Consider the following 16,928-nt stretch of genomic DNA (forward strand, 5'->3'; position numbering starts at 1 on the left):
CTTCTCTTAAGTTATGCTCATAGGGATAGAAGCAGCAGCTACAGGAGCAATAGTAATGATTACAGCACTGCAGCAGACTGAAAATATTTAGAACTCTCAAGCTGGAAAACCCTCTGCCTTAATGCAAGCAAAATTCTGCAGCTCATAGACAATGTTAATCAGCATACCACAAAATATACTGGTTCTGTGGCAAAAAATGTCTGTTTTGAGACTCTGTTACTGATTTACAAAGCCTCAAACAGGGAAATAAATGCCATGTGATCTCAAAATCTATCCCCTCTTTGGGACCCGCCTTGGTAACCAACAAAAGCAATAGCCTACATCATCTTCAGATGACAGTATAGGAATATCTTCATCATAGCTTTTCCCAAAGAAACAGAGGAGAAGAAAATCCAGCATGCCTAGAAGCCAATGACCAAACCAATATAAACAGAGAATAAGCACCAAAATTGGAATTAGATACATCACTTCTTGAACTAGCTACCTTTCAACAACTATTGGATTTTTTTAATAGTTTTGTGTAGGCTTTCCTTATCACATTGATTAGCACATTTTAAAGAGTGGTAGATACTGCTATATCCACGCAGTTTTTAAACACTTCCAGGGATAGTGATTCCACTGCTTTCCTGGGCAGCCTGTTCCAATGCTAGATCACCCTATCAGTGAAGCAACTTTTCCTAATATCCAGATTAAACAACTTAAAACTATATCCTTTTGTCCTATTGCTTGTTACTTTGGAGAAGAGATCAACCCTTATCTTGCTGCAACCTCGTTTCAGGTAGTTGTAGAGAGCAGTAACATCTCCCCTGAGCCTCCTTTTCTTCAGACTAAATTGTTGGACTCAGTGATCTTAAAAGTCTTTTACAAACAATGATTCTATGAATTCATATTGTTGTGAATGATATCCAATTTGTCACTACTCCATGACAAATACAGTCTTAAAACTCAGACCTTGTAATTTTTAAAATCTACTTTAATCTTTTAATTGATTTCATATTTAGGGAAATATTTTTGTGGCAGATTCTGTTTCTTGGAAAAATAAGGTAAATATTACCAATACCAAAACTCTTTCTGAAACTGAGCTAGCAGGTAGAATGCAAGTGAGGTAAAAGACAAAGGATGAATGTGATTTTTTTTCCTGGTGAAGGGAGGGTTTATGATAACAACATTATTTCTGCTTCTGTAATGTACCTAATAGACTTAATACATGCAACATGTATGCAACAATATTTCCCTGTAATGATGTTAAAAAAATTGAGTGAATTTCACTATTTAAGTCTATTCTCTATTGTTAAAAAAAAGCTTTTAGTTTTGAAGAAAAAAATTGACATCAAAAATCACAAGGACATTTTTTACTTATTGTAAGAAAAAGATTCACTTTAAAATAAAACTGAGACACAAATCTAGGAACAAACTCAGTGGTATTAAACAATCATCCAATTCTCCACAAGACACAGAGTGTTAGCAGATTATAACACTGTAATTAGATTACTTTCGTAAAGATACTGAAAAGGGAAAATTTTCTAAAAATTAATTATTTGACACAAGGTATTAGAGTTACTCTTGATTATGTGGAAAAAATTAAAATTAGAAAATAAATTTTCAAAAATTCTTGTTGTTTTCTAATTTTTTCAATGTTGTAGGCCAGGAAGCTATTACCCCATAGACTTATTTCCTTCAGGCAATGCACATGTTGTTTTCACAAGTTTCAAAATAAACAGAAATTAATTGTGGACTTTTGTCTTTTGATTTTACTTCTTGTAATATAAATCAGTGTGCCTCTTAATAGCATTAACAGGGATACTATTTATACTTTACATTTCCACTCTAGCTTGTTCTCCTTCTTCATATGAGAGTCTCAATATATTACCAGGAGTAATATATTTTAATATCCTACCAAAATCTCAGTAATGTCTCTTCAGCTACAATGCAAACATAAAATGTGAAAAAGAACTGTCAAGTTCTTCTCATGACTTGATGTTCATCGATGGTAATATGAGTTGGCAATATCCCTGTGTTCCTAAAGAAAAGATATAACTGCACCTCACTATGATTATATACTTCATCTGTTTATTTAATGTAATTATAGGACTTTCGCTATTCTATTCATTCAACATGTCAAGCGGTTTTATATTTCACTGCTGAAAATTAGTATTTGTCTTTATGTATCCTATTTTCATCTGAATTGTGTAACTATATCTTTCTGTTATTGTTTTTACCAACACTTACTGATTTAAAAACTGCTTATGTTATAATTAAAAAATGCACTTTAATGCTTTTTACTCTAATTCTTACAAACTAACTATTCCAAACTCTTATTCTTGTGAGCTATCTTGCCTTTTCACATATTTTATTTCTGAAAAGGTTTTGTTGGCACTCTACGAAAATATAGCTGAAAGCTATTTTTTTGAATTTTTTTTGTAATGACTGTATTTTTCTGGTATCTTTTCAATGCCACATCATAAGGTATTGCATATTTTGTCAATGAAACACTTCTCTAACATTTCTATCTTTTTCCCTGAAGCTAGTATGAAGAACATGCATGGCATAGTAAATAGAGAAGACATAAACAAAGACAAATATATTTGTTTTGTTGGTTTTTTTCCAAATCTGTTTTTGTCTAACACCTTGAAGATCTCTGGTGGGTTTTTTTCTGTAAAATCAATTGCATAATGATGTCTCTTCAGTATTTTTATTTCTAATCTATTGCAGTATGAAAGCTTTGTATGTACAGTATCCTTTCATGTGGTCATTTGTCCACTCTTGATAGGATTTTTTTGAGTCTGGAGGATGGGACAGAACCTGGCAGGAACACTGTTATAGGAACACTGTTATTTCAGTTCTCCTGTTCTCTACAGCCTTTCCACAGCTTACAAATTAGGAACTCTTTATTGAGCCTTCAAAGACAAGTTTGTGTGCTCATTGTATTTAATTCGGTCTTTTAGGTAAATAGAGGGAAACTATCTGCTTTTCCATTCATAGCATTCTGGAGACACTCAGGAATACCATAACTCCATCACAAAACTATTGATGATCTAGTAAACCCAGAAATCCATTACACATACTGGTATGATTACCAGTTGCATAAGAGAAATGTGTGAAAAATTCCCAAGAGAATCATAGAATCAGCTGGGTTGGAAGGGACCTCTGAGATCATCAAGTCTAACCCTTGATCCACTACAGTAGTTGTTGCTAGACCATGGCACTAAGTGCCACATCCAGTCTCATCTTAAAAACCTCCAGAGATGGAGAATTCACCACTTCCCTGGGCAGTCCATTCCAATGCCTGAGTAAAAGCACCTTTAAAACCTTTGAAATATAAGCACTTATCTTGCTCTCAAAAATTGTGTTTCTCATTACAAGAACAGTTATTACCCATCTAAATGTCCAGTACTTTATGAATTCCAGCTGTTTTTTGATGTTAGCATCATCGGAAAGCCATATCTAGAAGCTGGTTTATTCTGTGTCTACAGATACAGTATAAATTTCAGTACAAACACTGAACACAGTAAGTTCTGTTTTTATAAGTAGTATCTAAAAGGAATTTATGATAAAGTATTCCTTGCAACATTTTTAAACAGAATTTTCCAGATATAGCTATAATCCTCACTTTGATTCTCAGGTCAAGACATTCTCTGATTCCTTCTGTTTATTTCTCCCTGTGGCTTTTATTCCTTCTTCTTGAGCTTCAATGATACTATCATTTGTCTTATTTTCAGCACTCCTTTGAAAAACTTTGAAGTACATGTTTATTTTTTTAATTGAAATTGGCTTTGGAACTGGCTAAAGTCCATCCATTTGCATTCACTGCCCCTTTCTCTTGCAATTGCTGTGATTTGGGGTTTTGCTGCTATTGTTGCTTTTGCTTTTGTTATCAGCACTAATATATGCTTGAAAGAAACCTTAATGGAATCACCTAAAATTATTTTTAAAATCACCTGTTTTCTTTGAGAATACATCACAATTTGTTGTCTTTTCCACATTCAAAACACAGTTCCCAATATCAGAAAGTCATAGAATTGTTGGATTTGGAAGGCACCTCCATAGATCAGCAAGTTCAAGTCCTCTGCTCAAAGCCGAATCAACTAGTGTACATTGTTCTGAGCTACGTCCAGTTGGGTTTTGAATATCTCCAAGAGCGTAGAATCCACAAGGTCTGTAGGTGATCTGTCCCAATTTCTGACCAATTCCACAGTAAAACCATTTTTCTTATTAATTTAAATGGAATTTTCTGTACTTCAATTTATTGCCTCCTGTCATTTCACTGGATACTACTCAGATAAGTCTTTCCTCATATTGATTAATAGTTATTTAAACACACTTATAAGATCCTTCTGAGCCTTCGCATCTCCAGGATGAACAGTCCCAGCTTTTTCAGCCTCTCCTTTTATGAGAGATAGTCCAGTCTTTAATGATTTCATGCCCCTTCACTGGACATAGTGCAGTATATCCATGTCTGTTTTGTACTGGGGAGCCCAGATCTGGACCCAGCATTCCACACGTGGTCTCATCAGTGCTGTGCAGAGGGGAAAGATCACCTCTCTCAACCTGCTGACAACACTCTTTCTCACACAGTGCAGAATGCCATTGGCCTTTTCTGTCGCAAGGGCATATTGCTGGCTCATGTTCAGCCTTCATTCACCAGGACCTCCACACCCTTCTTTCAAAAGCTGTTCTACAGAGAGTTGGCACTGCATGCGGACTGGTGCACAGGATTATTCCTCTCCAGATGCTGGACTTTGCATTTCCTGTTATTAAACTTCACGAGATTTCCTGTTCACCCATTTCTCCAGCCTGTTGAGATCCTTCTGGTTGGCACCACAACGGACTGGTGAATCAGGTATTACTCCAGTTTTGTTGATGTCTCAGAGCTTTTTGGATTTTTTAACTTTTGTAGATTTTAGAAGTAGTTGAATAGTAAATGTAGATTTTAATGTAGCTGTATTATATCACTTATGCTCTAGCATAATGTTTACACATACCCAATCCTATTATCTCATTTCATATCAATCCCTCTAAATTCTATTAGTGAGTTTAGTCTTCTTTTCAAGGTAGAAGTGTAGAAAAGCCTGGATCAGAAGGTATCACATAGACACAGCTACCTTCAAGCCCAGAACTTTGGAGGAGCTCCAAGGACTATACGTGTTGCGAAGAAGATGAGGAAGAAGGGGTCCCAAAGACCCCAAACCCAATTCCCTAAGGGGCGTGTCAGGGGGCAGAACTGGGCAGAACCGCAGGGTGGATAAATCTGGGATTGAATGGACCTTATTATAGAATCATAGAACCACTTGATTGGGTGGGTGCGCATCATGTGTATTCCCCCGGCCTGTAGGCTGATTAAAGAACCTACTCTCTTTGTCTTATACACTAAATTGGCCTGGAAAGTTTTTTTTCTGTGGTCTCTTAAGGCAACAGCGTCATATGCAAACTGGTTGAGAGTGCACTCTGTTCCACCAACGAGGTCATTAATGAAGAGATAAACCAGTATTGTATCCTGTATCAGACACTGGGAGTAATTCCTAGTGACTGGCCTTCGGCTGCTGGTCACAGCCCTTTGAACCTGCCATTTCAGACAATTTTCAATCCATGTTGCCCTTCATTTATCTAGCCTACACTTCTACGATTCTTACAAGAATCTCTCTCCATCTTCCTTAATTCTTAGCATCTAGGGAGGTTATTTTGGAATTTGAATCACTTTCTATCATTAGTGACATCATCACAAAGAGTTCTAATTGACAAATCCTACACCAATCCCTAAAATAGCTCAGCCTTAACTTCTTCCACTTCCAAAGGGACAGCCATTTACTATGATTGTATTGCATCTGACAAGTCTTTCATCTATTTTCCTATTTTCATTACTCTTGTCAAAGACTTGTTCAAAAACCTTTACTACAGCCAAGGAAATTCTCTCTCCTCCCTCTTTCAAATAGACTTACATAATTTTTTCCAAAGAATTCTAAAAAGACAATGAAAAGCCAGTGAATAATTCTATGTGAAACTGTATTTTAAAGTACTACTACTATTACTACTCCCTCCCCCTGCCCCAGACATAGTCTGTAGATCTTACAATAAAAATACAGTATTCCTTAATCATCTTATTCTCTAATACCATAAGTAGATTACAGGAAGTACCAGTACTGAAACAATCAAAGCAAGAGCTTCTGGACACCAAAATCCCACTCTTCCTCACTGTATACTGCGGTTTAAGAACAATGCATGTTAAAGAAAAAAAGGATTGCCCATCCATTCTTATAGTAAGGAACTCTGGTGTGCCTTAAGAAGTAGCAGCATAAACAGAAAAAAATCATTGATTATTGTATCAGCATTACTCCCACAGAGGAAAGTGGTAGAACTTCCACTGATTTCAGAGGACACTTGACCAATGTAGAGTGTATATCACATACTAAGATGAAAAGTGAAAATAAATGTCTTATGGAAGGTTCAGAAAGAGTAGCATGAGGATATCATACATTTGAGGGTAGAAATATGATGCTGATTCTAATGATAGGTAGAAACTGAATTCTATCAGTGAAATGTAGCACAAAATCAAGAGAGGAAAATACTTCAAGAAACTAACTACAACCAATGCTTTATTTCTGCAGAGGATCTCTTGTTGAAGCAGTACAATCTTTCTGGGCCTTGCAGGTTCTGCTATGTTCCTGGCTAAGCAGATGGTGTCAGAAGCTACCAACGCCTTCTACCATGACAGATAAACTTGAAGACTCCCACTGCCACAGCTAAATAACACTTTGGTCATAGCCTTTGGCCTATTTTTCAGCTTTAAGCTTAGTTCTGCAATACCTTGTGCATGGACTTTAAAGCAAATGCCATAAAAGATTGTAAATATGGGATAGACAGCACTTAAGAGCTTTGGCATTGATGCGCCATACAAAACATATGCTTCTTGCTCCACCATGGATTCAATTACTAATTTCACAATGGATTTGGAAGAGTACAACAGTGTTGTAATTTTCAAATTACTGCAAATAAGAAAATGGTTGAAGAAGCAGACACAACAGCCTGTTATGTCAGTCTGTCTCTCATCCATCTCTTCTTCACTACTATCTCTTCCTTTCTTCATAGCTGAATTGTTTTTCCAACTGACATCATAGATTTACTTATTTTTCCAGCTCCAACTTTATCAATAACAAAGGCAATGCAAGTGAGAAAAAAACAGATCTATATTTTCCTGTAAGAAGTTGCACCTGGAACAGAGAATTCTAAATGTCTTTAAAAAAAGACATATCATCCTTATTATTTATTCCATTCTATATTAGTTATAAACATAATCCTCATTTCTCCATACTATTCTCTCAGCATGATACATGTAACACCAGTCTTTTGATTATGCGAAATAAATAATGTGTAGGAAGCTCCATTTAGGTTTTATGCTATTGAGATTTATTTCTGCAAAATAATTACATTTTGATGGCTTCCAGAAGAGGACTCATGACTACTCCTTTTTTCAGTATCCCACTGTAGTTTTCAAATCTTATTTCAAATTAGCACTTACTGTTCATCTGCTTATAATTAGGTTTAAATTATATTTTATTTCATGCTGCACTGAAATAGCACATTATAGATATGAAGACAGATAAGCACGTAGAAGTGTCAGTGACTACCTTTTCAAAGAGCTAACCATAAAACTCTAGATTTTATTGTTTACTACAGAAAAGTACTTAGCTCAAAATGTCAATTTAGTTGTGAAAGTAGGTACAATAATAAGAAACAATTTGTTGTCCTTATAAAATTTGTTCATGCTGTTTATTCTATGCATATACTAGTGATCTAGTGGTGGAACAGATTACATTTTAACCCAGAAATGCACAGATGAAAGAAGACCATGTTCAAAAATACCAGTGGCACCTCTTAAAAGTAAACCCTGCATTTTGTTATATGGAAATGATGGAATACATACACAAAGAAAAATAAAAAGGAAAAATGATATTATGAATAGTGCTTAGCAGGGCTGAATCTATTGATTCAGGTTAGGATTTTTTTCCTTCATTTTCTTTGTTGAGTCTTTTAACTTTAAAACTTTACTGTGCGAAAATAAAGACCCTGTAATGAAAAGGTTAAATGAAATGTTCTTTAAACTGTCCTTGCCTCATGTAAAAATATTTATCTGGGACTACTCAGTCAGACATTTTTTGATTATTGCAGGGTTTATCTGAGACAATGGAAATTCATCAAAATTAGAGGACTTTCAAATACACAGGTAAGTATTTATTGTATCTTTACCTGGCAATTTGCCTAATAAAAGGCCAGAGGTATACCCTGATAAATTAACACAGGCATATTAACATCCAGTTTGCTAAAACAGTTCAATAGTAGATACAAGAAAGAAGGATGTATTTCTCAGACAGTACTATAAAGTGTTAACTTCTAAGATATATGAACTATGAAACACAAACCAGAGAAGCTGTTGATTTTAGAACACGATATGCTTGAAACTGTTCCTAGGTTATCTGGCTGCCTTCTGTTACATACAGAAAAACATGGCAAATTTACACAGGTGGAATCACATAGATGTGTGGCATTTTGTTTTCTTGTTCTGTGGATTTAGGGTATTCACACATACACAGACAGAAAACTCTCCTTTATCCAGACTGGCTAAAAACCCAATGGTGTTAAAAAGAACATAACATCTCAAGATGGTGTTTCTTAAAATCTGAAAATTATTATTTTCCTTTCTAAGTTTTATGTTTAATACTATGTGCCAAATATATTATTTACCTATCTCAGAAGCAGCCACTGTGATGTTGTACCAAGGTGTCTCCTCTCTGTCAAAGATCTTGGCAGTCTTAATGGTCCCAGTACTAGCATCAATGGTGAAATACCTATCTTCTTCTGTGTTATGATCAATGAAATATCTATGAAGAAATATAACAATAAATATATACTTATTGTAGTATATATAACCCAAAGCAACAGAAAGCTACATAAGAATATAACTTTCAAGCTTTAAAATCAAAGACATTTTTAAAAACACCCTAAGAAAAAAAATCTATATTTTGGAAAAACCCAATGTAGCACCATATTCCATTTTTTTTTCATAATGTTTCATTTCTTTTGATACACAACAAGGTTTCCACTGTGAGTCACAAGGATATAAATTGCTAACAGGTAGTATTTTACACAGCAGTATACAATCCTGTCAAAGGTAAGAGACACATGTATTTTGACTAAAAATCGTGAAATGGAAAAGCAGAAAAGAAAGCAGAGAGATATTAAGATATTATTTTTCTGTTTATTTGCTTGTCACTGCAAGCCACTGTGCTCAGCGCTGGTACCTGTTTTGAAGTACGTCTCTCTGACATGAAGTTGATGACATGATGACACAAGCCATTTTGAGCATAACCATTACAGAGATTAATGTCAGAAATGGCTGGTTCCCAGAGCTGCAATTGCCACTACCATAGAAGCAGAGCTAAGCATCCCTGCTTTACAGCCTTGGATTCTGAGCACTCTGCCTGGCAGAGAAAGTAAAAACCTTGAAGTGGATAATGGAAGCAGAGGGAAAGAACACAAAAGAAGAGGTTGACATTTTTTCTCGAAGTCAGAACTATTTACAATGGCTTTTAACAAATGAAGTAATTACAAGACCCTATCAAGCCTTCTTCACTACCACCAAAAATAAAAAATAAGGAAACAGATTATTTTATATACCATAATTATTTTTCCTTATAATTTGTCAGCCCTGCTTTTATTCTGTGAAGTTTTTAACATATGGAAGGTATATAAAGGTCAAAATGATTTATTTTCCCCATCCAATTGCACTTATTTTTACATCAACAGAAGTGTAATTGTCAGCTTATAAAAAGAGGGTGCACATAAAAGCTGACAAGCTCAAAAAAATTAAAAATAACTTCAGTTTTATTTCTCTCACAATGTACTTATTTATACTATTTGTGGAAAGGAAAAGTAAACAAACATTTAATTGAATGCTATACTGAAGTGAGAGATGACGTGAAAAAGCAAAAGAAAGAAAACATTTAAAGAAGGAAGCAGCAATTTGAGTCACCTTAACTTGTCAAAAGATCAGACACTCACTGGAAAAGCCAGCTAGGACTTGGTGACTTAGATTAGATCTTCCTTACTGGAGAGAATCTGAACCCACCTCTCCCATCTGGAAGCAGTGTTTTACATCTGCCTTAAAATGTACTATTTTGCCTATTGGTACTCCAGAATACTTCTCATGCTTCTAGTATTTTTAGCAATAAAGAACCGTAGTTCAGTCACTAGAAATCAAAGCAACCAAAGTTAGGTTTCTTGCCTGTACTTCATCTTGCCTTTTGACATCATGACGAGTGAACCCCCTCCCATGTGACTTTAGGAGTTGTTTAAGAGACAACAAACCTCAGTTCCTACCCTATTTCTCTGGAATAAGGATTTAACTTGCTGTCTCCCATCTGAGCTAAGTCAGAACCTATTGTGCAGTTCATTAATTACCAACTCCTGAGAATACCTCATTCTAAAATACACCACAATTACTCAATAAAGACACTTTGAACGTGCAAGATGGCAGCTGAAGTTGCTTTAACAAGTGACAGACTCAAACTGTCTCCTTATGAAAGTGGACTGGCAAAATCTTGATTATGTAAGAGATGGGGCAATTTTTAAGAGTTTAAGTCAGGAATTTATTTTTTTTCAGAGGACATTATTTAATCAGAGTATCCCTAACTGGATGAGAGAAAACCAAAGCAAGTGATGTTGCCAGAAAAAGAACAAAAAAATGCTGAATTTATAATTGCTGGATCACAGTGGCCATTGCAGACACACTTCTTCAACTTAGTGTGCTTCTCTGCGCTCAGTAAACTCAGGAGAGGAATTAAAAGCAAACTCTTGATGAACATTCATTGGTCACTGATGATGACTTGCTGGATGGTGCAGATATCCAAACAAATTGATGTTGCTTTGAGGAATATTGGAATCCTCTGAGGACACATCACAAAAGAAAAAAAAACAACCCAAAGATTCAAAAAAAACCCCATTCAAAAAAGAACCAAACAACTATCCTCTTGACTTTATTTAATGTGACACTATTCATCCAGGCTATCATCGCCTCTTTATTTAGGAATCCAGATTTGTTTTCCAATTTCAAAACAACTGATTTTTCCAGTGTTTCTTCAGGTCTCCATCTTCCATGAAGCACAGATTTGCAGGTTCTCCAAGTGTTTATTTGTCATAGAAATGTTTTGAAAGACTGCCAGTCTCACTGAAGAAATTCTATCTACCATGTGCACAGATAGAATTACCTTTTACTATTTACAAAAATTCTGGAGACAGTGGTATCAACCTGTAAAAATCCATAAGGCTGCCACATTTGTCACAGAGTTGGGTTGATATTTGAAATTTGTATGAAAGATACATGCCTCAAGTGCAGAAATGCCCCCATGCCTTACATGTTATGCCTGGCAGTGTAGGAAAACTGAGCTACGACAAATAGTTGGAACGTTTTGATTATACTACTAGTAGTAGTATAATAGTAATGCAGAAATTATGAACATTTGGTTGTGTTGGGCAAGATACACACACAGATACACAAACATCTCTTACATGATGAACTAGAAAACTAATAAAGTGTAGAAAGTATAATTGTCCCTCAGTTTTCTTGGAGACCTTTTACTGGTAAAGTTTACAATCAGTTATGCAATGATAAAATTTAATTACTTCTCTCCTACTATAGCTTTGTTTTTCCTGACTCTAGAAGTGTCCTGATAATGAAGAGAATTATTTGCTAAAAAAATAAATAAAACATGCTCTCCTGACCAGTTCTTATGGAATATGTACTGCAAATCCAAAACAAGTTACAAGAGTCTTGTCCCTGCAAACATTTATTACTCTGGACATTGTTTGCTCATTACCAACATCAGACACAGTGACTATTCTGTGAGTCACTATTGTGCTGACCACAGAATGATAAAAATAGGGTTATGTATTATTTGTAGACAGTAGCTTAAAAATAAACAGAATTTCAAATTGGGCTTCAATGAGAAAAAATAAAACAGTAAGAATACCCAGCTGCTTTATTGTGTATGTGACTTATAACAAAATATTACATCTGCCTCTGAGTACAGAGATAAAAATGAAAAAAGTCTGTCCCAAATATGAAGCTTGTGTACAAAAACTGAAGTTTGTTTTTCTGATGAATTGTGATTACCTAATAGTTCATTTTCAGAAACATATAGTAAAAGACAGTCTTATTTTTTTTTTCAAATATGAACACCTTTTTCTAAAACAGTTACTTAAGTTTTCCAAAGAAGCTCAAATCTCTCTTTTTAAAGATCTCCGTTGCATGAAGAATTTCAACTGTATTTTCTGTGTCATTAATGGAAATAAAGTGGTCCTGAGGTAACTTATTGTACTAGCACTTTTACTTCCAAAGATACTAGAATAATGAAAAATGTTTCTAATTTCTCCACAATAGCACATCCTCTCCATGTGCTGACTTTTGCATACAATTACAGACATGCTGAAATATTCACAGCTTGACAAATTTTTCTTGATCAATTAATGAATAAGAGAGTTGTACTTTCTTTTGCTTTCCCATTATTATAACATTCAGTTCTCTTTCACTACTCCAGATTCTTCCTTAAAATTGCATTGTGTATCATTTAAAGCAGCTATTTGCACTTCTGTGGTTTCCAATCTTCATGAACATCTCAGTAAAACAAGTTACAGAAAATATTCCCACACAGCAGAAAAACTCAGAATGGTAGTTCTGCTCCCAAGTGTTTTAAAAATATTTCGTACAAGAAACACTTTTGGTAGAGTATCTCATTTTTGTCATGTTAGAGGACATTTAGAACAAGTTTAACTGTATTTACAAAGTGCTGAAAAATTTAGGCCCTTATAAATACTAGGAACTGATTTATCTATATGTTGAGAATAGATACCAGATATATCCATAAATATTGCACATTGTGGAGCTAATGATGCTTCACTTAGGCTTCTGAATTTACTTCATCTGGTTAAAAAAATTACTTTCATGTAGATAATAGTGGCAACAGAAATAGTCATTTTCTTCCCCTCCTACCTGTCCCTCCACATGTACTGAGCTGCTTTCCAATGCTTTTTCTAGACCACAAAATGATATAGTGTAAATTTTTAATTTCAAAGTGTTATTTCAAATGTGATTTTTCACCCTTATACAGTTGACTGTTTCTTCTTATTTAGAACACATTAATTCAAAAATTAATTTACAATATCCATTTGAAATATTTGTTTATAGACATTTACTCATGACAATGCTGTGTGAGCATACATTTAACCACTAACCATTAAATCAGAACATCTAAGTAGCATGACACATGTTAATAAAGAGACTTAATAACAAGACATGCCTAGATAAACAGCGCTCCATAAACTGCTTACGTTCAAACCAGCAAGAGAAACCAATCTGAAAGAAAATACATTTAAAAGGATCATGAATACAGAAGACCTATTAGTCACACTTTGAACATAATCTGAAGGAAATCAAATACTAAAACTGAATCCTGCTAGCACTGGGAAAGGCAACACATGCCACCTTTTTGTTAGGAAGTGTCAGTGAACAGAAGGGCATTCCCAGCTTCCATCCATGTCCTTATTTCCTCTTCTGACCAAGGAAAGCCTCTGGTTTCTCTGACATCATTCCTCACTTCCAGTCCTTTAGTGAAGCAGTGGTTCAGTGGTGGCAGATATTACCCACATTTTTACTGAAAACTAAAAGCTTTTGCGACAATTAGAAACTAAAGAGTAATATATTTGCAAGATGGCCTTTGGGCAGAAGGTCACTCTAGAACATATAAATCTGCTTTCAGTATTAAAGCAGTTAGACTCTAATAATAAAAAGACTGCTTGAAATAGAGAAAATTTTAAAAGGTGCTAAAGTAGTTTGGGAATATTAATGATTTCAAAACCTTTCAAGAGGACTTCTAAGCTAAAACCCATAAGTATTTTCAGAATCTCTCTCCCTAAATTATTCAGTCTTAATATTAACATCAGTTTATCACTGGATAGAGAACTGGCATAGGCTGTTACTATTCCAGTATGTCTCCCTCTAGTTACTGTGTTTTAAGGAAGAACCTTGAGTTTAAATTTTTGTAATAGTTTTTGAGCTTTTAAGTTGTCTCTTTTTCTTTCTTTAATCAAATCTTTATCTTTTCATTATATTTTTTTTCATTGATTATCCTATTTATCAACTGCAAACTCAAACTCTTTTACATATTTCTACCCTGGCTACAAACCTGATACTGCTCACAAACTTCCAAAGGCACATTTCAGCCAGATGTAGATTCACAGTATTTCTTTGGGTTTTTGTTTTGAGACATAAGCAAATAAACAGTTCTCTAATATCAAGTGAAACTGGCTATAAGGAAGCACTTAAAAAAAGCCTATAGGAACAAGACAGAATGCTTGTCCAACCAATTACACCTTCTAAAGACTTATCAATTAGAAATCAAATGCCATTATAAGGAAACCTGATCAGTTAAAGATTTAAGCAAAAAACTTTCTCAGAAACAGACAGTCAGACTCAAAGTACAGAAATTTTTATTTTCCTTTCTAATATATTTTAGAAAAAGAAGAATAAGCAATAACTGCATAGGGTGAGGAGATATAACAGGACAAAGAGCAAGAGAATTCATCAGCTGCAACTCTCTGTGTTTGGCCAGCTGAAGAACAAGAAGAGATGGCCCATGCTGGGACATAACTCAAGTGCATGCCTTTTATCTTCTCTCTGCCTCCTGACAGCAGCACTCACAAGCCTAGGAACCAGTGGCATACCCTTGAAGCCAAATGAGGTGGTGGAGAGACATTCTGTTTCCATGACTGTCTTGCACTACACTACCTCCCTTCCAGGGCCAATCTATTTCCCCATAGTTCAAACAAACTTTGCCAGGAGCGAGAAGCAATTATGAAGTGTGAGTCAGAAGTCACATACCAATACAGCCAGGTATCCAACTTCCTTGCTGCAGTGCCTGGTAGATTAAGGAGACATTTGATGTTCCAGAGGTCCTCGGCAGAAGACTGCTACTGAGAACTACAGCCTTCAACTGCTTTCCAGTTGTGAAAAGTAAATACATTTGGAGATAGCTTGGAGAAGGTAATCTCTCTGTTTACCATTCCTTTGCTTTCTTTTCAGACAGGCTTAGCATAACTTTGAGAAAAATACCCTTCCTCTCAGAGCATTTGAAGGAAGTTGATTTGATATGCTGTTCCCACTGTGTTATCTCTGGTACTGGCTGCCAGCTGACATCCATCAGCTGATCAGAAGTATCTTGTTGTCTCCCATGTAGGACTCCTGGCTCACCTCTCATACTGAAATCTCAGTTCAGCAGAAGTGGCAGCTTTCCATCTCCTTGTCCTGGAGATGTGAGTTGGCAGAACCCAGAAAACACAGGGGAGTTGCAAGCAGGGAACCACTGCCTCCTAGAAACTCCTCTGAAAGGCAGCCATTGCTGGTTTGCATTTTAGGCAGAAGTTGGCTTCCTGTTCCAGTTCTTATTCCCATCCCCGATGCACTGCTATCACTGCTCACCTTGGACATGGGAAATTGGGAACACTGTTCATTTGAAGGAAAACACACTCATCATTTCTAGCTGACAGTTTCTGTCTGCATATATTAACCACTGATCATTTTTCTAGCTAATTCTCACAGTAAATATAGGCTAATAACAGGCCACATCCTCAGAAGCATAATTTAGAATTCAAAGCAAGGTATTTTCCTTACTTTATTAATTTCTTCAGAGGATTATGATTGTCCAAATACGCTTCAGCTACTAGCTTAAGAATCATATTCTACTTACATATTATCTTTTTTTTCTCTACATATTATCGACTGACCCAAATAAACCCAAGACAGATAGATTTATGCCTATTTATTGGAGTTGAATGACCCTATCAGAAGGCCATACTACAGAGATGTTCACACATGAAGGTTGACTCTAAAATCATAAAAGAGTATTAAACACTGGAGGCATTCTGAAGTCAGTGGATATCACAGAAATATAAAGATGATGTTCTGGCATGAAAAATCAGTCTTTCAGAGTCACCATAAAAAGATGCTCTGTCAGTGTTTTCTCTCTCAGTTCTAAGGGAGGAATAGAGATTGTTCTGGTTGATGTGAGATTTTGACCATCATCCCGAGCTGGATGCTTTCTAGTCAGAAGAGCTGTCAGAGCATCTTACCAGTTCCTGGACAAAGAGATTGACATTTTTGTTAGTGGGAGGTCTAGGGCATATAGTTTGACAAGAATGAAAAATAATTTGAGGCCTCAAGGAATAAAACAGCAACAGACCTCTCACCTCAACATTTTAAAGAAAGGTTTTAAAATGTTTCCTCCCTGTGAAGACAGATGAAGAGTTAGAGAATAAATTGAAGAAAAATTCCCCTCTCTGTCCAGCCATTCAAAATAGGGTGTTCTTTTTCTGTCTTGATTTACTGACAACCTTAGAGAATATTTTGGAGAAACAGAGAAAGCAAATGAAGGAAGTGAGATGGAGGAGGAAGACACTGTTTCTCTCTGATTACTTTCTCTCTGAGTTACGTTTCTCTCTGCACTTACTGTGGAGGCTGCCCTAAGTACAGCTAACAAAGAATCATGGAATCACATAATCATAGCCAGGGCTGGAAGGGACCTTTAACATCATGTACTTCCAACCCCCCTACACGTGCAGGGACACCTTTCACTAGACCAGATTGCTCAGAGCCCCATCTGACCCGGCCCTAAATATTTCCAGGGGTGTGGCATCCACTACTTCACTGGGCAATGTCCTCCAGTGTCTCAGCACCCTCATAGCAAAGAATTTTTTTCCTAATATCTAACCAAAACCTACTCTTTTTCAGTTTGAAGCCATTTCCCCTTATCCTGTCATGCTCTTGTAAATAACCTCTCTCAGTTTTTCTTGTAGGCTCCTTTCAGGTACTGGAAAGCTGCAATTAG

General features: G+C 35.7%; 1 protein-coding gene across 5 annotated transcripts in view; it reads right to left on the minus strand.

The window, feature by feature from the left end:
- The window catches only part of CDH18 (cadherin 18), a 233,620-nt gene that overhangs the window by 29,295 nt on the left and 187,397 nt on the right, over positions 1 to 16,928 (minus strand). For all 5 annotated transcript variants that reach the window (XM_029965024.1, XM_018085831.2, XM_029965023.1 and 2 more), the window contains one exon: positions 8,737 to 8,873. In XM_029965024.1, the coding sequence (XP_029820884.1) occupies positions 8,737 to 8,873 (137 nt within the window). The remainder of the gene's footprint in view (positions 1 to 8,736; positions 8,874 to 16,928) is intronic.

This window comes from Manacus vitellinus, unplaced genomic scaffold (assembly GCF_001715985.3).
Source record: "Manacus vitellinus isolate BGI_N305 unplaced genomic scaffold, ASM171598v3 scaffold_89_pilon, whole genome shotgun sequence".
Classification (NCBI taxonomy): domain Eukaryota; kingdom Metazoa; phylum Chordata; class Aves; order Passeriformes; family Pipridae; genus Manacus; species Manacus vitellinus.